The sequence below is a fragment of the Erinaceus europaeus genome, chromosome 1 (assembly GCF_950295315.1).
Source record: "Erinaceus europaeus chromosome 1, mEriEur2.1, whole genome shotgun sequence".
In the NCBI taxonomy this organism is placed as follows: Eukaryota; Metazoa; Chordata; class Mammalia; order Eulipotyphla; family Erinaceidae; genus Erinaceus; species Erinaceus europaeus.
In genome coordinates this window covers 134,469,454-134,495,976 of record NC_080162.1, presented here as the reverse complement: position 1 = coordinate 134,495,976, position 26,523 = coordinate 134,469,454, and the positions used below count along the sequence as shown (strand labels likewise).

Sequence of the window (26,523 nt, the reverse complement as noted above, 5' to 3'; positions counted from 1 at the left end):
CACAGCATCTTCATTAATTCTACTTTTGTGATAGATAAACTCTCAAGAAAACCTATGTTGGTAAATGTGAGCATTTGGTTATTTTGCTATTTTACTCTTAAAAATTCTCTTTGGCTCTTCACTACAGGTGACTTTGATCTGCTTGGTTATGAAATATTTGAAGGAAGCAATATCACACTAAATATCATAGAACAAATCAAAGGAAAACCCAGTTTGGACACATTCACACTGAACTGGGATGGGGTCATTTCTAAGCCTCTTACCCCATGGTCATCAGAAGCTGATGTAAGTGCTATGTTAATTGTTTAAGCAGAAAAAAAATGTATGTGGGAATCTTTAAAAATAAATAAATAAAGCTAAGGAGTAGCAGTAATACATCTAACTCGGCATGGTTGGTTAGACTCAAAACTTAATGAATAGTGAAGGGAGGGAACATCACAAAGAGAGAAGGAATGGGGAGTTCTTAGCCATGTGCCAACAGGATCCAAAGTGTCTGCCCTTGGGGGAGTTGTTCATAGCAAAAGAATGTTTGCTTCTGAGTTAGTGAATTTTGACAACTACTTGTATAATGAGTTTACATTATAATTTGTTTAAGTAAAAAGCATACATTAGCTCAAGTCCTTAATTCTAAACAACAATCATATTTGGGCTTTGCCAATGATGTAGATGTGAAAATATATTTTTTGAATGTTTACCAATTCCTGCATAATTTAGACCTACTCATTATTTTTAAATAACCATAGATACAAGCTTCCAGCATCTATCTTCTATTGAAAACTCCAGGATGCATTGGAATACCTAGATTTTTATATAGTTCATTGTTATTTAATTGGGTAGGCTACTCATTTAGAATATGTTTAACCAAGTGCTGCTTCATTTAGGTTTGCATGGTTGATGTCTTTAAGAAATTAACAAATAGGTCTACATACCCAACTGGATGCAATTATTGTCATTCCAAAACAATACTCTTTGAAAAAAAAATTGGCTGCTGAAACAGTCAGATTAAATTTATTTGGAAGTGACCTCATAATTTTGAACAACATGGAAATTATCTCATGAAACTGATGAGTCAGTAAAATCAGTAGTAGAATTACTAATATTTTAATTCCTCATGAAAGAGGACTTACTAAAACTCATATTATTAATTTAGTTTCAGGCAGCAGTGGAAGAAATGGTTACAGCTAAGTGTCCACCACAAATTGCAAAGTCTGAAGAAGGATTTGTTGTAAAATACTTCAGAGATTTTGAAACTGATTTTAACCTGGTATGGTATGGAAGAAATAATGAGCTTGAAACTAACCAAGTTAGAATTCATGTTAATGTTTGTAATTGTGTCATTCCTTTTTTGAACTGGCATTAATTCCTTGATGGTATAAAGACAAACTACAAAAATAATTTTTTTACATATTTGTTTTAAGTTTTTTTCTAGCATCTCCCTAGATGGTAGAATAATTCACTTGCACAAGCAGCATCTCCACTACATACAAATCTTCTTGCTCAATAGAAAGTAGGTGAGATGAGCACATATGGGTTTTGTTTGCTTTCTTTGTTTTGGTGTTTGTTTTTTTTCTGTAGAAGACAACTACTAATACAGTCCCTTAGTAATCCGGTACGATGTAATATAGTCAAGTGCTTCTCTTGCTTTTTAAGATCACTGCCTAGTCAGTACAACACAAAATCATTATTTCTTTCTTGATGAGATACATATCATTATATATAAAGAAACATTTAACATACATATAAATGTATATTTTCTTTCCTTTTTTTGTTTTAAAGAACTAAGGAAGTGAAATATTTACTATTAAGTGAACTCCCTAAGAATAAGAAAAAAATGAACTGATTATTCATATCACATCACCACATTAGAAATAAAAATGTACCTTTAAATCTATATTATATGATCCTGTTTTAATTTATTTTTTTATTGCTACCAAGGTTACCTGTTTGGCACCTGTGACTTTTGGTAGCCATCCCCCCTTTTTCCCCCTTTTCTTTCCTCCTTTCTTTCTTTCTTTGTTCTTTCTTTCTTTCTCTTTTTTGTTATAGGCAGAGAGAAACTAAGGGGAGGGGAAGGGAGATAAAAAGGGAGAGAGCAAGAGAGACACCTGCACACCTACTCTTCACCACTCCCCTGCCCCCCAGATGAGAACTAGGGCCTTGAACCCAGATCCTTGCACAGGGCTATGTGTATGCTCTACCTGGTACTGTCACTACCAGGCTCTTATTATAGGACACTTTGTATAAGCAGATTTATTAGTGAGAAAAAAAAATGAAAAGCCTACAAAATGGGCCACTTTCTCAACCTAATTAGTAAGTGTACATATAAAGTTGAGCTCTCCTATCCTGAATGTAATTCTTGTAGTTATGACAATTGATAATTTCTATTATACTGTTTTCCTACTTCATGTGCCATATATATCACAACAGATATCTATTTTTTTTTAAATTTATATATATATATTTGTTTATTTATTTATTTTCCCTTTTGTTGCCCTTGTTTTTTAGTGTTGTTGTAGTTATTATTGTTGTAGTTATTGATGTCGTCATTGTTGGATAGGACAGAGAGAAATGGAGAGAGGAGGGGAAGACAGAGAGGGGGAGAGAAAGATAGATACCTACAAACCTGCTTCACTGCCTGTGAAGGGACTCCCTTGCAGGCATAGAGCCAGAGGCTCCAACAGAGATTTTTATGCTGGTCTTTGCACTTCTTGCCACATGAGCTTAACCCACTGCGCTACCTCCAACAGATTCTCTCTTTCACCTTACCTTGGCTACTTACACTTCTCAGCACCACCTCCTTGTGTCTGCCCTGTACTTTATCTGTTCTCTGGAGCCTCATGCCTCTTTCTCCCTTTTAAATAGGAACTTTTTTAAATTTTTATTTATAGAAAGGAAACACTGACGAAACCATAGGGTAAGAGGAGTACAACTCCATACAATTCCCACCACCAGAACTACATATCCCTTCCCCTCACCTGATAGCTTTCCTACTCTTTAACCCTCTGGGAGTATGGACCCAGGTTCATCATGTGGTGCAGAAGGTGGAAGGTCTGGCTTCTGTAATTGCTTCCCCATTGTTTTTATCTTCAGAGACAACTTATGGGTCACTTGCTTTGAGTCACTTTTTTGATGTTTTCACATGCTAGATACTTCCGTACCGTCTATGTTTTATAACATCTGGTTCATCCTCACACTTATGGAGCACTATAGATAAGTTAGTGTTATTTATCACTTGAACTTTGAGAATTGAACAAGAAAACAAACAGGCAAGACAAACACACAAACAAAGGTATTCAGTAAAATCTGACTAAAGAATAGATCCCCCGTAGAGCCATAATAATTTCTATGCAATGTCTCTGGTAGTTTACAGTATTTTCATACAAGAGGTCTCAGGTTTGAACCCACCAACAATGACCAGAACTGAGAAGTGTTCTGGCAAATAATAACACCACTACCACCAATAGCTATCATAAGAAGCAGACAATATAAAGAAAAATACAGGATTCTGTAAATCATCAAACACAGGTAAGCACAGGAACTATATGTCATGGAGACAAATGAATGCCACAGCATGACAGCATTGTAATTTTAAAAAAGGGAAAGAACTTTTTAAGTTATTGTAATTTTGGAAGAAATGGAAACAATCCCATTGGGAACCTCAACTTCTTCTAGGGATAGTCGGAGAAACCAAGCAGAAGGATAAATGGTGTTGCTATTTGAAATGGTATTGTTTCTGTAGGAACAGATTAATAGAGGGCAGAGGACAGCTGAGACTGATGCTTACTGCGGTCGTTATTCCTTGAAAAACCCAGCTGTGCTTTTTGACTCAGCAGATGTTAAGCCAAACAGACTACCATATGGAGACATTTTATTATTTCCTTATAACCAAGTAAGTGCCACAAAATTATATGCTAATTAAATATGTAAAATACCTGAGTAATAAAATTACATGACATGTTCAGACAAAGCAAAGTGCTTCTCCTATAAATCCTGTCGCATTGGACAGGGACTCTGGCTCATGTTTTCGGTGTTTGTCAGGTCTCCTATTCATTTGCTAAGAAATTTTAAAGATACATTTTGTTGCATACCTGTATTCTGCTTTTGTTATAATTGCTGAAAAAATTGCATAGAAATTCAAATACCAATGGAATTAAAATGCATAATCTCCTTGGTATTCTTTTATTAATTAAGAAAAAAACAATTGGGAGTCATCATAGAGTTATCTTGGGTATCCAGCCCAAGAAATGTGGAGAAAAATTGCGAGTGATAATAATGACTTAATTTTTACAATAAGTATTAAACATTACTGCTCATGGATTTACCATCTCTTTCTTTTTTTTTATTTTAATTTTTTATATTTTTTCCCTTTTGTTGCCCTTGTTGTTGTTTTTATTTTTTATATTTATTTATTTTCCCTTTTGTTGCCCTTTTTATTATTATTGTTGATTATTGTTATTGATGTCGTTGTTACATAAGACAGAGAAAAATGTAGAGAGGAGGGGAATACAGAGAGGGGGAGAGAAAGATAGACACCTGCAGACCTGCTTCACCGATTGTGAAGTGACCCCCCTGCAGGTGGGGAGCCTGGGCCTTGAACTGGGATCCTTACATCAGTCCTTGCAGGATCCTTACACCAGTACTTGCACTGAGCCACGTGTGCTTAACCCGCTATACTACTGCCCAACTCCCCCATCTCTTTCTTCTTTCCCCTTTCTCTCTCTCTCTCTCTCTCTCTCTCTCTCTCTCTCTTTCTTTCTTTCTTTCTTTCTTTCCTTCTCTCTCTCTCTCTCTCTCTCTCTCTCTCCCTCCCTTACTCCCCCTTCCCTTCCTTCCTTCCTTCCTTCCTTCCTTCCTTCCTTCCTTCCTTTCTCTCTCTTTCTTTTGATACTGAGAGGGCCTTTGGATCCTAGTGCTATTTCCTTCCTTCCTTCCTTCCTTCCTTCCTTCCTTCCTTCCTCCCTCCCTCCCTCCCTTCCTTCCTTTCTTCCTTTGTTTTTCTCTCTTCCTCTTTATTGGGAAGGGGTTTGAGGGGACTTTGGGGTCATAGTACATGATGATGGATTTACCATTTCCTTTATTTTTAAAAGTCTCAGATGATGATGCACATTCTAAATTCTAAATGTATTTGGCATTCTTAAATTGTGAGATGTTAAAATTGGCACTTAATTACTTTTTACAGTAACAATAATTTTCACCTCTACATGCTCAACTGCATTCACATCCTAATTAATCTACCTAAATGTTTATCTCTTTTCTCTCTGTATAATGAACTTTTAAACTCACTGAAATGTTTAGTTGGGGCTGAAATTCATTTTTATAGTCCCTGGCTATAAGGAGTTACTTTTTAAGAAAATTATAAATAATCTCTAACTGTAAAGCTACTTCAACTCCACTTCTTCTTACATAGAAATCACTCCCTCCCCATTTATCAGTTCCTAATTGATTGAAATTAACCTTTCCTTTCTCTGTGTTGTGATACATGATATGGGAAATATTTTAGAGATATTTATGGCATTGTACTGAATAAATTTGAATCGCTACAAATTTTTTACTAGTAAAATGTCACAGCTGACTTTAAAATGTTTTCTGAAGTTATGTTTAGCCTACAAAGGATCCCTGGAAAATTATCTTGGTCTAAAATTCCATTATCAAGACAAAAGCAGGATTACTAGAAACAGTGATGTACAGTTTATATACAACTTTGCTAGTGGAGACAAGTAAGTTGCCTTATGAGTTTTGAAAAAACATTATGCTGTTTTATTTAAACTATGAAGATAAAGCACCCCCCTTTTTTATGGTTTTGAGAAATCATGCATACCATGGTTCCTGGACTCAGTATAAGCTTCAACTCCTGACTATCATGCTATGAACAAAGGGATGCATATGTCCTTTTGAATTAGTGTCTTCATGGCCTTTGGATATATCTCTATGAATGCTATTGCACCAGTTAACATTCTCACCAGTAATATGCTGAAACTCCTGTTTCTCTACTTCCTTATCAGCACTTGTCATCTCTTAATTTGTTGATGTGAGCTGTTGACCTTTAGTCCTTATTGATCTTCTGCAGGTATTGTTACTTCACCTTTGCATTTCAATATATTATACATATACAAATTTTAGGAATAAACAAGCACACCTAATAATTTTTAAGCATTTTCCATGAATTTTAGTGTCCTGTACATTGGAATATACTTTACCTAAACCAACAAGTCACTCTACTTAAGTACGTAGTTCAGTAAGACTGGCTAATTTATATAGCCAATTGATTTATATAGGTAATTTATATAGCCAATCTCAATTTCTGGCTGTCTCTATCAAATAAATAAAGATAATAAATTTTTTAAAAAGGAAAAATCATTTAAAATACATATTTAAATAATAATAAAATGAGTCCACATTAAAAAAAAACACCCTATCTAGTTTTGTCGTCTCCAAATTTCAAGGAATGAGGACGCATTTTCAAACAACAGTGAAAGAATTCATTACCACTAAACTAACTCTACAAGAAATACCCAGTGACATATATAAAAAGAAAATACTGCATGTTCTCACTTATGTGAGCTTTATAAATAAAGCATAGGAGAGTACCAGGGCAGGGAAGAACAAACCTTTAGACTTGACTGAGGGGTGAGGGCAATGGTTGTTAGGGTGGAGGGCGTCGTATAAGCTGATGTAGGGACATTGGCACTTTGTTACTGGTTATGTTGTAATTACATAGGTTAAAGAAGTCTGAAAAACTTCCTCTAAAACATCTAACCTTATAAAATAAGGTTTACTCCAAAGCAATTAAAATTATTTAAGAAAGAATGATTACCAATCAAGGCAAAGTTAACTCTCCTGCTGCTTTTTTTTTTTTTTTTTTTTGCCTCCAGAGTTATCACTGGGGCTCAGTGCCAGCTCTAAAGAGTTCTCACAGCTCCTGGTGGCCGTTATTTTCATTTTATTGGATAGGACAGAGAGAAATTGAGGAGAGGGAGGGGAGAGAAGAGAGAGGAGAAGGCAGAGGGGAAAGGGAGAGAGAAAGATAGACAACTGCAGACCTGCTTCACCCTCTGCAGGTGGGGAGCTGGGGGGCTTGAACCCAAATCCTCGTGTGTGTCCTTGCATTTAATACTATGTGTGCTTAACCAGGTACACCACTCATCTGTTTCTTAACTAATAGTTATACATCTGTTCTTACATAGATCAAGTATCATGTTAAAACATCTGTTTAGAGTGCAATTCTAGTATAAAAAGTACCATTACCCTTCCAAGAACTGTTCTTTAGTTTTCCCAATACAGTGAAGCTTGTAGTTGTAAGTCAAGTTTCAAAAACCAGAAAGCACAACTGGCCTGATTTTTCTTTAGAAAATAAATACTCTCAACACAAAGTGCTATGTTCTTCACTTAAATTTTGAGGGGCCAGGCAGTGGCACACCACGTTGAGTGCACACAATGCCATGTGCAAGGACCGAGATTAAAACCCTGTGCCCCCACCTGCAGGAAGGGGGAAGCTTCACAAGCAGTGAAACAGGGCTGCAGGTGTCTCTCCTTTTCTCCCTTTCTATGTCACCTCTTAATTTCTCTGTGTCCTGTCAGGTTAAAAAAATAGGAATTTTTGTAAAATTTCATTGAATTCTCCATTTCAATTGATGGTGCAGAGGGTTGAACCTGGGCCCTCTTCTTCTTCTAGCGTTTGCCCTTCTTCCGCAGCCAGTCAACAGCGTCAGGTTGAGCCTGATGTAAAGTTTCGAGACCTCCTTTGAATCTGGAGAGGTGGCAGTCGTTGACTATGTGGGTCATAGTCTGTCTGTAGCCGCAGGGACAGTTCGGGTCGTCTCTGGCTCCCCAGCGATGGAACATAGCGGCGCACTGGCCATGGCCTGTTCAATAGCGATTGAGGAGGGCCCAATCCTAACGTGCTAGGTCAAAGCCGGGTTGACGCTTGCAGGGGTCTGTGATGAGGTGCTTGTTCTTTACCTCAGCTGACTGCCAACTCTGTTTCCAAGAGTCTGGAACAGAGAAGTTCAGTGCAGGCGCAGGAGACCAGATTGGACGTCAAGCGCTAAACAGGGTGGTCGAAGATAATGCGTTTGGCGAAGGACAGCCCCATAACATTAAGTTGGAGGACTTGAAGAGCAGGACCAACAGCTTGAAAGCTGTCAGGAGCTGCTTGTTGCTGGCTTTGAAAGTGACTGGGATCCATGTGGATTCAGTCCGCTAGGAAGGATCGTCAGTTTCCCCAATGAATGGGTACTCACGGGATGCACCATGGGAAGGTTGATCCAATGCATTCTCCATTTCATTTAATGGTGCAGAGGGTTGAACCTGGGCCCTCTAGGATGCAAGTACTGTGTGCTAACACTGTATAATCCCTAGGCCCCCATTTCACTTGTAAAAGTTTTTTTACTTTTTACTTTAATTTTAATTTTGTGGTTTTGACTTTTCATTCTGATGATTTTGTTACTTGTGTTCTAACAGTGCTTTAGGGACCATGTGGTAGTGCCACCAGAAAAGCATACATGTCACTCACTATACACAAGGGACTGGGTCTGTGCCCCTGGTTCTGACCTGCAGAGGGAGAAACTTCATGAGCAGTGATGCAGTCCTGCAGGTGTCTCTTTCCCCACTGTTTTTCTATCTCTCTCTCTAAAAAAAGGTCACTAAGAGTAGTGGATTTATCTTACAGGCACTGAATCCTAGTGATAACTCTATTAGCAAAAACAAAACAAACAAAACATAAAAAAGGTAGATTTTAGGACTATAGTTTAATGTGTGTGTGTGTGTGGGGGCTGTTTGTCTATTTCTGTCTCACTACACAAACCACCAAATTCCTGTACTCCCTCCCACTCCCCTTTGATAACTATCCTATTTCTCACAAGTCTAAGAAACAGTGTGTTTGCTATTTTTACATTTATTTTGCAAAGTTGTTTGCTTACGTTGTCTCTATTTTCTAAGTAGGAGTTTTTAAAAGTTTGGAGTCGTATCGTTAGTATATAATATTCTACTTGGAGTTCTACACAGTTTTTCAAATTTATTTATATTTATTTATTTTCCTTTTTGTTGCCCTTACTGTTTTTATTATTGTAGTTATTATTGTTGTTATTAATGTCATCATTGCTAGATAGGACAGAGAAAAATGGAGAGAGGAGGGGAAGACAGAGAGGGGGAGTGAAAGATAGACACCTGCAGACCTGCTTCACCGCCTGTAAAGCCACTCCCCTGCAGGCAGGCAGCCCCCTTTACGCGGGTCTTTGGGCTTCATGCTACGTGCGCTTAACCTGCTGGGCTAAAGCCTGAATCCTTCACTTTTTCAAATTTAAACAGCGCTGGGGACTTGGAGATGGCACACCCAGTTGAGCACACATTCAGGGACCCCTGACCTTTTCTACCTGCAGGAGGGAAGCTTCACCAGTGGTAGCTTAGTGCTGTAACTGCCTGTTTCTCTACTTTCCTACGTGCGCTTAACCTGCTGGGCTAAAGCCTGAATCCCTCACTTTTTCAAATTTAAACAGCGCTGGGGACTTGGAGATGGCACACCCAGTTGAGCACACATTCAGGGACCCCTGACCTTTTCTACCTGCAGGAGGGAAGTTTCACCAGTGGTAGCTTAGTGCTGTAACTGTTTCTCTACTTTCCTCTCTCTCTGTCCCTTCCCTCTCTATTTTTCTGTCTCTATTAAAAAAAAAATACCTTGCTTCAAGAGTACTTTAAACTAATGTTGTTTACCATATAGTTTTTCTAAAACTGATATGCTGTACTGTGCTTTAGTGTACTAGAAGTGGATCTCATGCTGAGTTTGCACACTCCAAAGAAGCAAAACTAGAGAATTCCCAAACTAGTCAGCTAATAACTAACTACAGGGCAGTTAATGTAAAGATTATTGCTAAGTTGTTTTTGGTTAACTGGGTGGCAGTATTCATCTCTTTAGGGCAAACTCTCATAACTAGATTGCTTAGCTGTAGTTTATGGTATTCCTACATACTTTGTATTAAATGAAAAATCTGAGTTGTATAAATCATATAAGAAAATGTAAGCTACTAGAAACTATTTGTACCTATAAATAAATTTAGCCCTTCTTGCCATGTGGAGTAATGGAAACTACACCCAGTAGAATTATTTCGTTTTGCTTTTTTAGTAATACCTTACTGTTTTGTTTCGTAATGTTGACCTGAACTTCCTTTGCAATTCTAGACAGCTTTTCTTTTTTTTTTTTTTACTGAAATAGTGTGCTTTATTACTGTGTCTTATTTTTGTTTATATGCACCAAGCTGCATACTCCTTAGCTTATTTGCCTGTTGCTAAGAATATTACTTTATATTCCTAGGGCTATTGCCAAGACTACAAGTATACATATGACATATGTGCTGTGTGTTTGCTTCCATTTAATATTATAAATGATCTGTATACCTAATCAATCAACTATATTTCAGCTGGACTTATGCTTGCATAGACCTTCTGGACCTCATACAAACCAAATATGCTGGGACGAATTTTTCTCTTCAAAGGATTACATTACAGAAAAAAATTCAATCACAGTCCTTCTATGTGGATATAGTATACATTGGACAGACACCTACACTCTCAACATGGGATGGTAGGTTGTATCGTTTCAGAGATATGAAACCCTTTAAATCTATCTTGTAGGGGGCTGAGTGGTGGTACACCTGGTTGAGCACACATGTCACAGTGCACAAGGACCCAGGTTTGAGCCACCAGTCCCCACCTGCAGGGAAAAAGCTTTGTGAGTGGGTAAGCAGGGCTGCAGGTGTCTCTCTGTCTCTCTCCTTCTCTGTCTCTTCCCTTCCTCTGTCTCCTCCCCTCCTCTCAATTTTTAGCTGTCTCTATCCAATAAATAATTAAATATTTGAAAAAATCTATCATAGTAAAATCTCACCATGGAAATTGTTCTTTATTCTGTAATGTAGATATGGATGCCAGTGTCCAAATATTAATATTTGATTTTTATAATTAATATATAGTTGATATAATGAGTTATTTTGTCAAAGTGAAATCATATTTTTAGTTAAAAGGGTCAGATGATTATTCTGAGGATGAATGCATCCTTTATGTAAACTTTCTTGTTACAGCATGATTCAGCTTCATAGTTCTTTATTCTATTTGCAAGTTAACAAATGGTGGCCAAAACTGCATTTGCTTTATTAAATTTCTTTATATTCAACTACTAAGATAGAGATTTGTCCCCAAAGACCAGCACTAACATCTGTCTAGTAAAAAGCTGAGCTGAAATTTTCCATATATGTAGTCATAATAATTAACAAATTAAAATTAAAGAAACTCATCTTGGCATTTGGGTCATTGTTTCTCTAGCCAAATTAAGAGATCCACATATGTGAGATGTGATAATAGCATAATAAAGAAAAGATATGTTATATATTATTTTGTTACTGATTTAATAAAGGTTTACAAGGTTTATATGTTCTCTTTTTTTACTTTTAAATTTTTATTTTTATTTATTTATTATGGGAGAGAGAATTGAGAGAGGAGGAGGAGGTAGAGAGGGAAAGAGGCAGAGACACCTGCAGCCCAACTTCACCACTTGTAAAGCTTTCTCCCTGCAGGTGGAGGACCCATGGCTTTATCCTGGGTCCTTGCACAATGTAGTATGTGCACTTAAACAAGTGTGCCATGGCTTGGCTCCTCAAAATTATAAATTCTCTATGAAGGTTCTATTTCACTACTCTCGCAAGGGAATAATCATAGTTCTCACAAAGTCTTATAGTCAATTTGACTACTACTTCTGTTTTGTTTGTTTTGTTTTGCTCTTTTCAAGTTCGTTTGTTTCAATTCTCTAGAATCCATACATGACAGAAACTATCTGGCAATTGTCTTTGACCTCTTTATTTGCCTGTGCTGTATATGCTTAAAGATCTAGTTTATCTCTCTTAGGTTTTAGAAGTAGAGTGAGTGCCAGAAGTCAAACCCTTATTCTTTTTTTTTTTTTTTTTTGCCTCCAGTGTTATCACTGGGGCTTATTGCCTGCACTATGAATCCATTGCTCTTGAACATTTTTCTCATTTTGTTGGCCCTTGCTGTTATTGTTGCCATAGCTGTTGTTGGATAGGACAGAGAGAAATTGAGAGAGGAGGGGAAGACAGAGAGGGAGAGAGAAAGATAAACACTTGCAGATCTGTTTCATGCTTGTGAATTGATACCCCTGCACATGGAGAGCCGGGAGCTCCAACCTGGATCCTTCTGCTTGTCCTTGTATTTCATGCCATGTGCACTTAACCCACTGTGCTATACTGCCCAGCCCCCATGAACCTTTATTCTTAAGCATACAAGTCCTCCCCTGCCTGACCATTCATATGTACTTTTTTTTTTTAACATCGTAACTCCAATCACCTTAAAATGTGACTAAATTCACGACTGGAGAGGTAACTCATCAGTGACTATTGAAGATATAGATTGGAAACCCATCCCTACACAAAGCAACAAAGGCCATGAAAGAATGCTTTGCTTGCTTGCTTTATGCCTCAGACATTCAAGTAGTGCTCTAACAAGTTATCTCTGTTCAGCACTATCCAATCTCATCCAATTTATTTTCTTTAGACGTGCCAAACAGAAGACTTCCAGCATTAGCAAACAGAGGAATATTTTTAAAGAATTTTCAGGTGAACCAGACCAAAATGAAAGGACTCAGTGTGACCAATCAATATTTTGTCACCATGACTTCATATCATTGCAGTTATAATATACCCCTGATGGCTGTGAGCTTTGGACAGGTATGTTGAAATTATTCAAATTGCTATTTGCAATATGTGGAGCATTTACTTTGATCTATAAACTTTCTTTAAAAATATTACAAAGATATGATATCAGCTTGAATTTCTCTTTCCCTTCCCCCCTCAGTTTCTTTTCTTTTCTTTTCTTTTCTTTTCTTTTCTTTTCTTTTCTTTTCTTTCTTTCTTTCTTTCTTTCTTTCTTTCTTTCTTTCTTTCTTTCTTTCTTTCAGAAAGGAGACATTAACAAAAACCATAGGATAGGAGGGATACAACTCCACACAATCCCCACCACCCGATCTCCATATCCCATCCCCTCCCCTGATAGCTTTACTATTCTCTATCCCTCTGGGAGTATGGACCCAGGGTCGTTGTGGGTTGCAGAAGATGGAAGGTCTGGCTTCTGTAATTGTTTCCCCGCTGAACATGGGCGTTGACTGGTCGGTCCATACTCCCAGTCTGCCTCTCTCTTTCCCTAGTAGGGAGGGTCTCTGGGGAAGCAGAGCTCCAGGACACATTGGTGGGGTCCTCAGTCTAGGGAAGTCTGGTTACATCATGCTGGCATCTGGAACCTGGTGGCTGAAAAGAGAGTTAACATACAAAAGCCAAACAAATTGTTGACCAGTCATGGACCTAAAGGCTGGAATAGTGCAGGTGAAGTGTTGGGGGGATACTCACTGCAGACTCTTGTGTACTTCTGCTTTCAGGTATATATTTTTCCCTGGTTTATGGGTACGTGTGAACATATGCTCTATCTCAGGGGACCTGGCCTATATCTAGGTTTGGGGACTTTATTGGGGAGTGGACCACCTCTCAGTTTCTATCTGTCCCATCAAATTAAAAAAGAAAGAAAAAATAAAGTGTTGAAAAAAAAATCTGGAATTCTGCATTATGTTTTTTTGTTAGTTCTGTTTTGAACATGTTTGTAATATTGCTTGTATTGAAATTGTACATAAGGTTGGGGAGGGTTTGCATCATTTTACAAGTATGAACAATTTTGTGCCGCTTGAGTTATTAATATTATTGTGTTAATTATCTTAAGATCTTATTATTATTAAGATCATACTAAATACTATAAATATGAGTATTTTAAATATAATTTCTGACAAAATAAATAATGAGTTCATATAATTTTATACAATGAACTAGAAAATAAGTCAAGTAAGTTCAAGAGCAAAGGTTAAATAAAAGATTAGAGGCTCACAAATAATTTTTTTAACAACTAGATGCATTTTTGATTGAAAATATGGACAAGCTGAAACTATTCCATAAAATTGTCCTTATTCCATCCTGGTGTGGGAGTCTTTGCATAACCATTATGTTATTTCCCCTTCCCTTGTTGGATATATTTGTGTGGGTAAATTCCTGAGTTCTCCATTCAGTTCCATTGACCAAGATTACATTGTTGAATTGCTATAATTTAGGATTTATTCTTTTCTTTTTTTTCCCCTTTTATTTATTTATTATTGAGAAAGATAGGAGGAGAGAGGGGAAGAGTCAAACATCACTCTGGTACATGTGCTCCTGGGGATTGAATTCAGGACCTCATGCTTGAGAGTCCAATACTTTATCCACTGACCCACCTCCAAGACCACTTTTTATTTTTATTTTCCAGAGCACTGTTCAGCTCTCTCTGGCTTATGGTGGTGTGGGGGATTGAACCTGGAACCTCATAGCCTCAGGCATCTGTTTTTGAATTGCTATAATTTATAACTGCAAAGTGATTCCTCTCAGTTCCTTTTAAAAAGATTATTGTTTCAGCTATTATAGATTTTGTGTTTTTCCATTTAAATTTTGGAATAAGTTTGCTTCTGTTTACAGAAGTCTTGATGGTGTTTTTAGAAGAACTGCATAAAAGTTAAGAGATTGTTCTGCAGAGAAATGATGCTTTTATTATGCTGAGTCTTGTTCATAAATGCAGTATGCTTCTCCACTTCTAAAATCTTCTTTGCTTTTTTTTTTTTTAGTAATATTTAGGTTTTAAAATATTATTTTTATTAGGATTTTAATTTTTCAGACCAGATCTAATACTTGCTTTGTTATGTTTATATGTATTTCATTTTTCCTTTTTTATTAGTGATTTAATTTAATTGATGTACAAAATTTTAAGATAACAGGAGTATAATTCCACATTATTAATATCACCTGAGTTCTGTGTCCTCATTTTCCCCATCAGAAAATGCAGTAGTTTTCCCAAGGTCACAGATATAGGTTGACTATTGTGTGTGAGTGAGTGTGTGTGTGTGTGTGTGTGTGTGTGTGTGTGTGTGTGTGTGTAAATATATATACTCACTTTTGCTATGGTCCTGGGTTCTCTTCTTTTCTTTTTTCTTTTCAAGTTTAGCACAGGAGCCTGTATAACCTCTGAGTCCCTGTCAATCTGAGCTCTCAGTCCATGGTCACAGGTGGGAACATTCTAGGCTGCACTCATTTCAGGAGCTAGTGTTCTGTTCAAGTCCAGTGTTAATCACTGTGGTGGTGCACCTGGTTGTTTTTGTTGTTGATTGTTTGCTTGTTTTTGCCACCACAGTTATTGCTGTGGCTTGGTGTTTCACTGCTCCTAGTGACCATTTTTCTTCTTTCTATTATTATTTTTAATAAGACAGAGGTAAACTGACAGAGGAGGGAGAGACGGAGAGGGAGAAAAAAAGAGAGACACCTGTAGACCTGCTTCACCATTTGTGAGGTGTCCTCCCTCACGCAGGGAGCAGGGCTTGAACTCTGGTCCTTCTGCATGACCATTTGTGCATTTAACCAGGTGCACCACCTCCATCCCCACCAGTTAAGTTTTTGAGTCCCTCTATGGATTTCTCCAGAAAGGTTTTCAGGGGTTGTTTTTTTAGTTTTTGTCTGTTTGCTTATTGGTAAGTCAAATCTTTGTTTCTTTACTTCACCACAGTGATTAACACTGATCATGAACAGAATGCCAGCTCAATAAATATTTGTTCCTTGAATGATGGAGAGTAAATTAAGAATTAATGAGGTATTAACTCTCATTTTAGCTGATTGCTACACAGATGACTAAGTTGACTTTAGTCCTATAACTGAAGCTAGAAAGGTTTTGTGTCTGTTGGTTTAGGATAGGACTTTTCTTAATGCTTTTTTTAAAATTATAAATATGCACAACTTGTTATGTCATGTTATAGGACTGTACCATGATGAAATAAGAGTCATTGTTGTGTTTAATTACTTTATCCATATTTATTTTGGAAATTAGGTAATCACAAATGAGACAGAGAATGAGTCTGTTTACAGAGGGAATTATTGGCCAGGAGAGTCAAAGATTCGTATTCAGAGAATTCAAGCAGCATCTCCACCTCTAAGTGGCAGCTTTGACATTCATGCTAATGGACACATTCTTAAAGGTATTTGTAAATCAGTTCAGAACATTAATATATATTGTCAATTGCACAGTGATAGTCTGAACAGCCATAAAAGATATTTTGGTAGCTATCTTTCTATTATTATCTCTATATAGAATTTAGACACTTGAGATTATGTCTGTTTTATTCCACGTAAATGTGAAACTTTAAAGATCCGGGATAAATGGCTTTTTCACATTCTCTTCACAGCCACACCACACACACCACATTATGGTCCCCAAAGTGTGTTTCTCTCTCTTTAAAAAAAATTTATTTATTTATTTTCCCTTTTGTTGCCCTTGTTGTTTTTATTGTTATTGTAGTTATTATTGTTGTTGTCGTTGTTCGATAGGACAGAAAGAAATAGAGAGAGGAGGGGAAGACAGAGAGGGGGAGAGAAAAACAGACACCTACAGACCTGCTGACTGCCTGTGAAGTAACTCCCCTGCAGATGGGAAGTTGAGGTCTCAAACAGGGATCCTTACGCTGGTCTTTGTGCTTCATGCCTTGTGCGCTTAACCCGCTGCACTACCGCCCCTCCCCCCAAAGTGTGTTTCTCTTATATAACTATCTTATACACTGCCTATAAATTAAGGTATTATTGATCATTGTTTCCAAGCAATTCATCAATTCTTGGAGCTGGGTGGTAGTGCACCTGCTTGAGCACACATGTTACAATGCACAAGGACCACGTTTGAGCTCCAGGTCCCCACCTACAGGGGGAAAGCATTGCAAGTGGTGAAGCAGAGCTGCAGGTGTCTGTCTATCTCTCTCCCTCCACTTTCCCCCTTCCCTCTAGATTTCTGGCTGCCTCTATCCAACAAAGATAATTAAAAAGAAATATATCAATTTGTGGCATATGTAGAATGCAAATTTTATGTTTACTCTTTTGGAAGAATGCAACTGACTCACAGATGATATGTATAGTGTGTGTCCCTGAAATCTTAAGGTTGGAATTAGCTTGTGAAGTTTTGATTCCTGCTGTTTGCTATCCCTCTGTGAGTACAGACCTCCCCGCTGCTGTTCCAGCTGCAGATTTACAATTCGCTCTCCAGAGTCTTGAGGGAGTGGGACAAGTCTCAGTTACACGTGAGGGAACCTGTGCTGGATACTCCTGGAACATAAAGTGGAGAAGTTCATGTGGAAAGCAGAGTCTCCTACAGGTTCCTTCATTTAGCTTGGTTTCTATGTGTTTCTTGGTTTTTAGTTTTGTCTATGTGATAACTATTTGTACTCTGCCTCATTCCAACAAGAGTTGAAGACTTTGAAATATATATATAATTGTCACCAGGGTTATCATTGGGCTCTTGCCAGTGCTATGAATCTATGGTTCCTGGTGGCCATTTTTTCTTCCAATTATTTTTTATTATTATGAAATAAGACAGAGAGAAATTGAGAGAGAACAGGGAGATAAAGAGAGGGAGAAAGACACTTGCAGACCTGCTTCACACTCAAGTGAACACCCTGCAGGTGGGGAGTGGGGAGTGCGAACTGGATCCCCGAGCTTGGTGATATATACGCTTAACTGGGTCTGCCACCGCCCAGCCCCCAGGACTTTGTATTTTTTTTTAATGAAAAGTGTAGCATTCAGGAAAGTAGCTCAATTAGTTGAGCATAGTTTTTGCTCTACTTCCTGAGGCTCCTGCTTCAATCCCCAGTACTGTATGTACTAGAGTGGTGATCTAGTTTCTCCTCTCTCTCTTATTTGAATCTCTTTTTTTCCTTTTTTCTTTCTCTTTCCATCTCCTACTAAGTTAAAAAGTAAATACAAGTGTAAAACGAAAAGTATAGACTAAACATCAACAATGGAAAGTTGATGAAAAGATTGCTCTAATGTAATTGGGCCAGATATTCCTTTTCATACAGAATAGCTGTCGTACTTGATTTCCTATGCCCTTTATGAAAACTTGAGAAATGTGTCCAAAGATCCTTGACAACACAATCAGAAGGAAGATAGGCAAAGTCACTTCCAGAGCAAACTCAAGATCTACATTCAGACAATTATAATTACCAAGTATAGTCCGTCAGCCTTACTAGGCACTGGAACTATATCCTGAGCCATTGTATACTTCTGTGGTTTTTTAAGATGACTTTCAAATTCTTACAAAGAGTCACACCTTATTCCTTCTCTAATTAACTACTTAGTTACTAGAAGTGAATAGAGAGGAGTCAGTCCTAAAGACTATAAAGGGGAAAAGACTGGAAGTAAATGAAGCCACAAATCGTACAGAATTAGAAAGATGTTGCTTTCTTGTGATTGTGAGAAAAGGTTTTTCTCATGCATTGATTGTAGGGATATAGTTTAGTGAAGTCTTTTTGGAGGTGACATTAGTAGCATCTGAATATAAGTACCTTATGATTCTGCAGTCTCTGCTATGATAACTCAATTCTAGTAAAATAACCACACAAATGTGAAATTTTATAAGCAGCATGATAGTCATGATTGTATTGTGTAAACTGGTGAAAACATAGAAACATAAACTCCTGTCCATAGATGAATTAATAATTAAAGTGAGATGACCTTGGCATAAAAACAATATAGCCAGATGTAGTTCCCCTGTGTTCACTTGGAAAGATGCCCTTGAGACAAAGAGAGGAATGGTTAAACTTATGAGACATTTGAAAAAAATGAAAGAAGAGGAAGAGAGAAAGAGAAGATTGAAATGGAGTTGTACTGGCATGGATGATACCATACTGCATAAGTAAGTGACAGTTTTGTTGATTTGGGTTGAATTTATTTTAAGAAAGCATAAGGCCAGGGACTAGAATTAGAACATTTCACAACTGAAATCACTCTAGTGGCTTGTCTTCTGGAATTTCTGTTGATGTCTGCATCCACCCCCCTTCTCTATTCTCACTGCTCCCTGCTTATTCATTTCTGTCCCTCCTCACTTTGGCTCACAAAAGTTCAGCATGAAGATTCTTATCTCTGCCGTCTTCTTGTTTATCAGAGAGCTATAATTTTGGCAGAAAGATTTTGTTCGTATTACTTTAGTTTGAATTTATTTTTCTTTTCTCTTTAGTTGAAAATATAATTTCATTAGTGAATGAAGTACTAGGGTAGTTAGAGAAACCATAATGGGGAAATGTTGATTTTAAAAAATTATTTAAACAGTAATTCAAAAATATTCTATTGTTCTTCCTCTTATTCAGCAATGCCATATCAAAGTGGTCATATCTGGGAAAATTTTACATTTTGAGAGAAAATTTAGTCAGTTTATTTGCCTTATATATTTTATTATAACTATGCAAACTAATTTTAACCAGTTAAATTATAACTAATATAGTACCGTGATTTTTTTTGTCTCTTGGATGGATTATGCTCATTTTTGAAGAAACTCATTTTTCTTTTTTAATTTTTTATTAGTTATTTAATAAATTTAATAAATTAATTTTCTGAGATCACAGAACTTCTTTTTTTATTTATTAGTGATTTGATAATGATTAACAAGATAACAGTGGTACAACTCCATGAAGTTCCCACCACCAGAGTTTCGTGTCCCATTCCCATCTCCTCCACTGGAAGCTTCCCTGTTCTTTAATTCTTCTGGGAATATAGACCAAAATTCTTTTTTGGGGTGAAGAAGGTGGAAGATCTGGCTTCTGTAATTACTTCTCTGCTTGAGATGGGAATTGACAGGTCGATCAATACCCCAGCCTGAAGAAACTCATTTTTCAATAACTTTGTGACAAAGATGATTTAGATTATTTTTTTCATCCTTGATTTTTATTTGAGCCATGCTTAAACTTAAAAAGAAAAGCTAATGTGGCCATACTTATAACAGAGTAAAATAATTTGTCTAATCATAGATTAATGACTCCAACATTATTGGAGAAAAAGTTCATGTGACAGTTACAGAGATAAAAGAAGGAGGCTTATTCAGAAAAACCATACTTGGAGATCTGCTTCGGACACCCAACAAGCAACCACAGGTATTTTCAAATATTTCCTCATGGTATTTCATGTACTTGAAAATGTGTAAGTAGTTGGTAACATGCTAAATTACTATTAAGGAACAGAGAGGACATCTTTATTTTTATGCAGATATTTGTGTGACTAGTTAACCAGTTTTATATATTCATGACTTTAAAAAACATTTATTTAAAGATCCACTACTGCCTATTAGAATTTGAAAACATATCTTCATTTAATCCTTGCAGTAGCTATGTGAAAAAATTATTAATGTTACCTCTTAAATTATGAGGAGATACAAATGTTTACGAAATTCATCTGACTATCACAAAACAGCTTATGTTTGTTTTGTTTTTTTTCTGCATAACACTAGCCATCACCAGGGCATAATTTGCATTGACTCTAAAAAAAAAAAATCCTGTTTCTATGTAACTGTCTATCCCACCTCAACTGGAATATAATTTCAGTGACAGCAGAGTTGTTTTTGTTTTGTTTTATGGTTTTACCCTTACTTTATAACATGTGCAACTATACCTGATATACTATGGGCACAATTATGGCATGAGTGAATCAGTTAAGCATCAAAGTAGAAAAATAGAGTAGAATAACATTTTTAAAATATTGCAGATGAAGACTTGCGGTCTCAATTCCACATAATTGCCACTAACAGAACTCCATATCCCATAGCTTCCCTGGATTGCTTTCTATTCTTTATCCCTCTGGGAATATGGACCCAGAATCATTATGGGGTACAAAAGGTGGAAGGTCTGGCTTCTGTAATTACTTCCCCGCTGAACATGGGCGTTGACAGGTTGATCCACACTCCCAGCCTGCCTCTCTCTTTCCCTAGTACGGCAGAGCTCTGGAGAAGCCACATTGTGGGGTCATCTGCCCAGGAAAGTCAGGTTGGCATTCTGGTAGCATCTGGAACCTGGTGGCTGAAAAAGAGTTAAGATATAATGCAGAACAAAGTGTTGATTAATCATGAACCTAAAGGCAAGAATATTGGGAGTCAGGTGGTAGCACAGTGGGTTAAGCGCAAGTGGCATGAAGTGCAATGTACCCCTCTTATCCTATGGTCTTGTCAATATTTACATTTTATAAATAAATTTTTTAATAATCAAACAAAATCTCATCATTTGATCTAAATCGTATGCATGTTCTTCTGAAATATTCCACTCCATTGCTTCTATTTTTTGTCTTTGTTTATTTCAAGGTTGAAGTCTATGTCAATGGAATTCCTGCTAAGTGTTCAGGTCACTGTGGTTTTACTTGGGATCCCACCATTACACCTCTCATCTCTTCCACAAGTCCTTCTCAAGGTGACCTACTGGTTTTTGTTTTTCTTTTAATGTATAGATAAATCAACTTTTATTAATGTCGAGGTAATACTTGTCTAATTTATCAGCTTTCACAGGTATATTCTCTCTGCCCCCCTTTTTTTCTTTCCGGGTCCTCATGGAATTGTAGTTCAGAGCCCTCTGGTCATCTTCCCCTAACATTTACCCATCTGAGGTTATGGACCAAAATTCTATTTTTTTAATCTTTTATTTATTTATTAGATAGAGATAGCCAGAAATTAAGAGGTAAAGGCATGAGAGAGACAGAAAGACATTTGCAACACTGCTTCACGACTCGCAAAACTTTTCCCCTGCAGATGGGGGCTGGCGGCTCAAACCTGGGTCCTTACACATTGTAACACGTGCACTGAACCAGGCTCGCCACCATTCAGCCCCCTGGAACAAAATTCTTTATGGGGTGCAGAAGGTGGAAGGTCTAGCTTTTATAATTGCTTTTCTGTTGGACATGGGTGTTGACAGGTGGGTCCATAACCCCAGTCTGTTTCTGTCTTTTCCTAGTGGGGTAGGGCTCTGGACAGGCGAAGTTCCAGGACATATTGGTGAGGTCATCTGCCCAGGAAGTTCAGGATGAAATCGTAGTAGCCTTGGCAAATTGGTGGCTGAAATGCAGTAAGATATAGCAGGACAAAATGTTTAATGAATAGGAACCATAAGGTAGGAATAGAGCAGATGGGAATAGGAATTTTAGGGTGTAAAGAGGTGAGGAAGTTTATTTTAGGTATGTTCCTAAGGCACCATGCCTGTGGTAATTTTTGTTGGAGCCTGATAGCTAACCTACAGGTGGACTAATAATATTATCTGGGAGGATGGTGTCAGCATTGAGAATAGGGCTAGAAAGGGCAGAGAGTAGCTCCCAAACTTGAAGGAAATATATAAGTACAATTAACTATTTACCATGTCGATCTGACCCAGGGCCCATATCTATTCATATTTAGCACTGGAGCCTGTGTAACCTCCAAGTGCCTGTCAGTGTAAGCTCGTAGTTCATTATCACAGCTGGGAACATTCTAGGTCGCACTCATTTCAGGACCAATTTCAAGTGGCAGAGCAGGTTGACCCAGTCTCCCTTAAGAGAGTGGGGCAATCTCTACCATTGCTATTTTACAGTGAGGGTATGATTCTGAAGAACTCCACAAAAGGGCTTATGATGACATTCCTGATGGAAGTGACCAGAACCTACTGCTTTTTAGCAAGTGTGGCATAGAAGATAACTTTCAGAAGGATACTGATAATTTTAAATACACTAGTTTCACCTAGACCTATAAAAAGTTTTACATGTTAAAAATGTTCATCAAGTTGTAAAGCTATGGAGAGAACAGTAATTACTTTTCAAAAAAAAAATAATCACCTTTGAAAGACAAATCATACATCTTCTACTTCTCCAGTTACACCAAATTTGAATCAGTCTCATAATTTTTATCAGATATAGGCATTTAAATTTTAGTAAGTGTAGGGTATTAAAGAAATCTTTCATTGTCTACTAACCCTTACTTTTAAATAAGAATATATTTGGATCCCAGTTTTGAAAATAACAAATAGAAAAATTATTACCAGGAACTTATTCTAGTGAGAGCAGATTATATACTATATCTTCACAGGACATGACTGCTTTAAAATAATGTGATGACACTGCTTAAATTTGCAAGAATTGAAAAATCAAGGATTGTATGAAGTAGTGGTTTTTATTTTCAATCAGAAAGATAAACTCATAATAACATATTTAGTTGCAATTTCTAATTATCAGCAAAAATGTTAAAATAAAAAGTGCATCGTTACATTGAAGTAAAATACTATTTGGATACTTTTATAAAACAGTAATGACTTTGATAATTCATGTTAGAATCAGACTTCTCAAGAACAAGTGTTTGTTTAATTTACTTTTAGCCCATTGGCATATTTACTTTTTTTTTGTACCTATCCATTAATAATTTCCATTTTATATGCATTTCCTGAAAAATCACTTTAAGATCATTCTCTTAAAAAATCAAAATTGTCTTTCATCAAATTTTGATACAATGAAAAGATAAATGTAAATAATACTATAAAACGCCCATATTCTCATTAGTGATAGTTTAACAGCTGGTAGTACTTTGTCATATTTATTTCCAACCATCAATTTCAGAAAGAAAATAATGGAGCAGTTAAAGTCCTCTTCAACTACTGTACTTAGTCCTGGTCTCCTGCAAACCTCCTCAGGGACAATCAGAATAATGAATTAATCTGATATGTATTCACTTAGGTCATTTTTAATAACTCTAATTTGCAACACACATACTGTTCTTTAGGTTTGCGAAGAATGAGCTATGGTACATACTCTTTGCATCTTCTGTTCACTTTTCAGCATTCATCTTAAGAAAATTTTATAGCATTATATATACATCTCATTAACTACTTAGACATAATTTTGTGTGAGTTTATCTGTTCTTCTCTTGAGAATATTTAGAGTGCTTCCAGTTTTTTGTTTTTACACCAAAGACTATATTTAGTTTTTCTGTACAAATCACCTGTATTGTGTACATACTACAGTTTCTCTGGGGTATGTACCCAGAAATGAAATTGATGAATAATAATTTAGAATATGTGTCTTTGGATCAATGGGTGATTAAATTGATTTCCAAAGTGACTACTTCCACCAGATTGAGGTCACTATATTCCCTATATTCTTACAAATATGTGATATTACCTGCTTTCTAATTTTGGCCAAGCTGATGGGTGAAAGCAAGTCATGGCATCATGATTTTAATGTGTCTATGATCTAGTTAGTAATGAGTGTGAACACCATCTCTTTTATGTTTCTTGGACATTTTACTTATATGTTATTCTGCAAGTTGGTTGTTACTGTCCTTTAGCGATTGACTAAGTAGCCTTTTTTTTTTTTTTGCTATGGTTTTGAAATTGTTTATTCTTACTAGGTTTAACAATTCTTTTCATGTATCACCTCCTAGTTATGTCACTTGTGTTTTGTTTCAGTAACTTGACCATGGAAACATTTGTTGATTGCTTTATCTAATTTTTAAAATTTATTTTTATCATAGTGAGAGAAAAATAAAGAGAGAAATACACAGAGGGAGAGGCCAGAGTACCAATCACTTCTAGTTTATGGTGATGCTGGGGATTGCACCTAGGGCCTTGAATCCCCTTTGTGCTAACTCCCCATACCCTCCATGGAAGCATTTAAACTATTGATTGATGTATATATTTTGATTTATTTTTTATTAGTAATTTATGTTGCACACCACTCCCACCATCAAAGTTCTGTGCACCTCTCCCCTCATCCCACCTCACCCCTCCCTCAGTCACCATAGTTCTCTCAGGTTTTAGAGATGAGTTGGCTACTTCATTTTTTGCAATTTCATGCATTTAAATTCTCTGTATTCCACTTATGAGTGAAATAAATCAAGAGCTGTTTCTCACTTCCTGACTTCAGTAAGTATTCACTACTCCAATTCTCCTCCAGTTCCATCAGTTTGGTCCGAAAGGACACAATCTCGTCTTTTTAAATTGCTGAGTAGTATTACATCGAATGTATGTACCATTACTTATTTTTTCTTTGTCAGTGGGCATTTAAGTTGCATCCCTATTTTGGTTATTGTGTCTACTTAGCAGTGAATATTTGAGTATTTCTGTGTCTTTTGAATACATGCCCAAGTGTGATATTGCTGGACCATAAAAGGAATTCTCAGTTTTACTTGTTAAATCATCAATTTATTCTGGTATATGTATCTTGCCATTTATGATTAGCCTTTAACCTTTCTTTTTTTTAATTTCTTTATTGGGGAGTTAATGTTTTACATTCGACAGTAAATACAATAGTTTGTACATGCATAACATTTCCCAGTTTTCCATATAACAATACAACCCCCACTAAGTCCTCTGTCATACTTTTTGGACCTGTATTCTCCCCCCACCCACCCCAGAGTCTTTTACTTTGGTGCAGTACGCCAATTCCAGTAACCTTTACCTTCCTTTGTGTCTTAAAAGAGATCAGTCTCTATGCCAAAGTCATTAAGATATTTGATTATGTTTTCTTCTAATATTTTTATTTTTTTCATTCTTATTTAAATCCATGTGGAATCTGTGTTGTATGTGGTAAAATATTGGTAGTGTGATAATATAATTTGTTAGTTAAATTTGGAAAAACATTGAATATAAGATGCTGGAACAGCAGGTATAAAATGGGTATATATCATGAACGTTAGAGTGAATATCACCCTATACAGTGGAATTTTATTTTATTTCAAACAGATAGGCCCATATCTATTGCACAATTTATCACCTTCTCATGAATTTGTTGTGGGAGTATTGTCATAATTCTGACATACAGAGATGACTTTAATTATTTGCCATAATTTTTCTTATTCTGTATTTATCGTAATACTGGTAACTCTCTCTGTTAGTCTCTATCAACACATAATTAAAGTATGAAGTCATGCTGAGACATTCAAAGTACCATTTGGAAGAAAAATATTAATGTTAAATAAAGGTGTCTTTTCCACTCGCTTGTTTCATGCTTATTGTTTTGTTTTAGGTGATAGACTTGATTTACTTTGGAAAATATCTTATTTCATAATAACAGATTCTGTGTTTTGTCATTTTAATGTTTTTATTTAATTTCCAAGGGTCCTATGAAGAAAACACAACTCTAGCCATACTGGGCTCTGGATTTTCTCCTAGTTCATCTGTGTCAGTCTCAGTTGGACCAGTAGGTTGCCATCTTATTTCTGTGGATGGTAGGTCCTTGTTTAAAATCACTGTTGTTGGGAGTCGAGCGGTAGCACAGCAGGTTAAACACATGTGGCGCAAAGCACAAGGATACCGGTTCGAGCCCCCAGCTCCCCACCTGTAGGACAGTCACTTACCAAGTGGTGAAGCAGGTCTGCAGGTGTCTATCTTTCTCTCCCCTTCTCTGTCTTCCCCTCCTCTCTCCATTTCTCTCTGTCCTATCCAATAACAACAACATCAATAACCACAACAATGTTAAACAATAAGGGCAACAAAAGGTAAAATAAATATTTAAAATTAAAAATAATAATAGTAATAAAATAAAATCACTGTTGTTAAGGTCTTCAAGACTGGCCACCTGATAAGTGATACTGTATTGCCAGCTGTGATACAGGTTTGAACCCCCAGTATACCTGGTTAAGAGCACACACTACAGTGTGCAA

General features: G+C 36.7%; 1 protein-coding gene across 1 annotated transcript in view; it reads left to right on the top strand.

The window, feature by feature from the left end:
• PKHD1L1 (PKHD1 like 1) overlaps positions 1-26,523 on the top strand; it is a 214,825-nt gene that overhangs the window by 73,233 nt on the left and 115,069 nt on the right. The window contains exons 18-28 of the mRNA XM_060202102.1: positions 128-285; positions 1,151-1,264; positions 3,740-3,889; positions 5,593-5,717; positions 10,413-10,576; positions 12,553-12,725; positions 15,940-16,087; positions 17,093-17,247; positions 19,895-20,017; positions 21,214-21,319; positions 25,978-26,088. Of these exons, the coding sequence (XP_060058085.1) occupies positions 128-285; positions 1,151-1,264; positions 3,740-3,889; positions 5,593-5,717; positions 10,413-10,576; positions 12,553-12,725; positions 15,940-16,087; positions 17,093-17,247; positions 19,895-20,017; positions 21,214-21,319; positions 25,978-26,088 (1,527 nt within the window). The remainder of the gene's footprint in view (positions 1-127; positions 286-1,150; positions 1,265-3,739; positions 3,890-5,592; positions 5,718-10,412; positions 10,577-12,552; positions 12,726-15,939; positions 16,088-17,092; positions 17,248-19,894; positions 20,018-21,213; positions 21,320-25,977; positions 26,089-26,523) is intronic.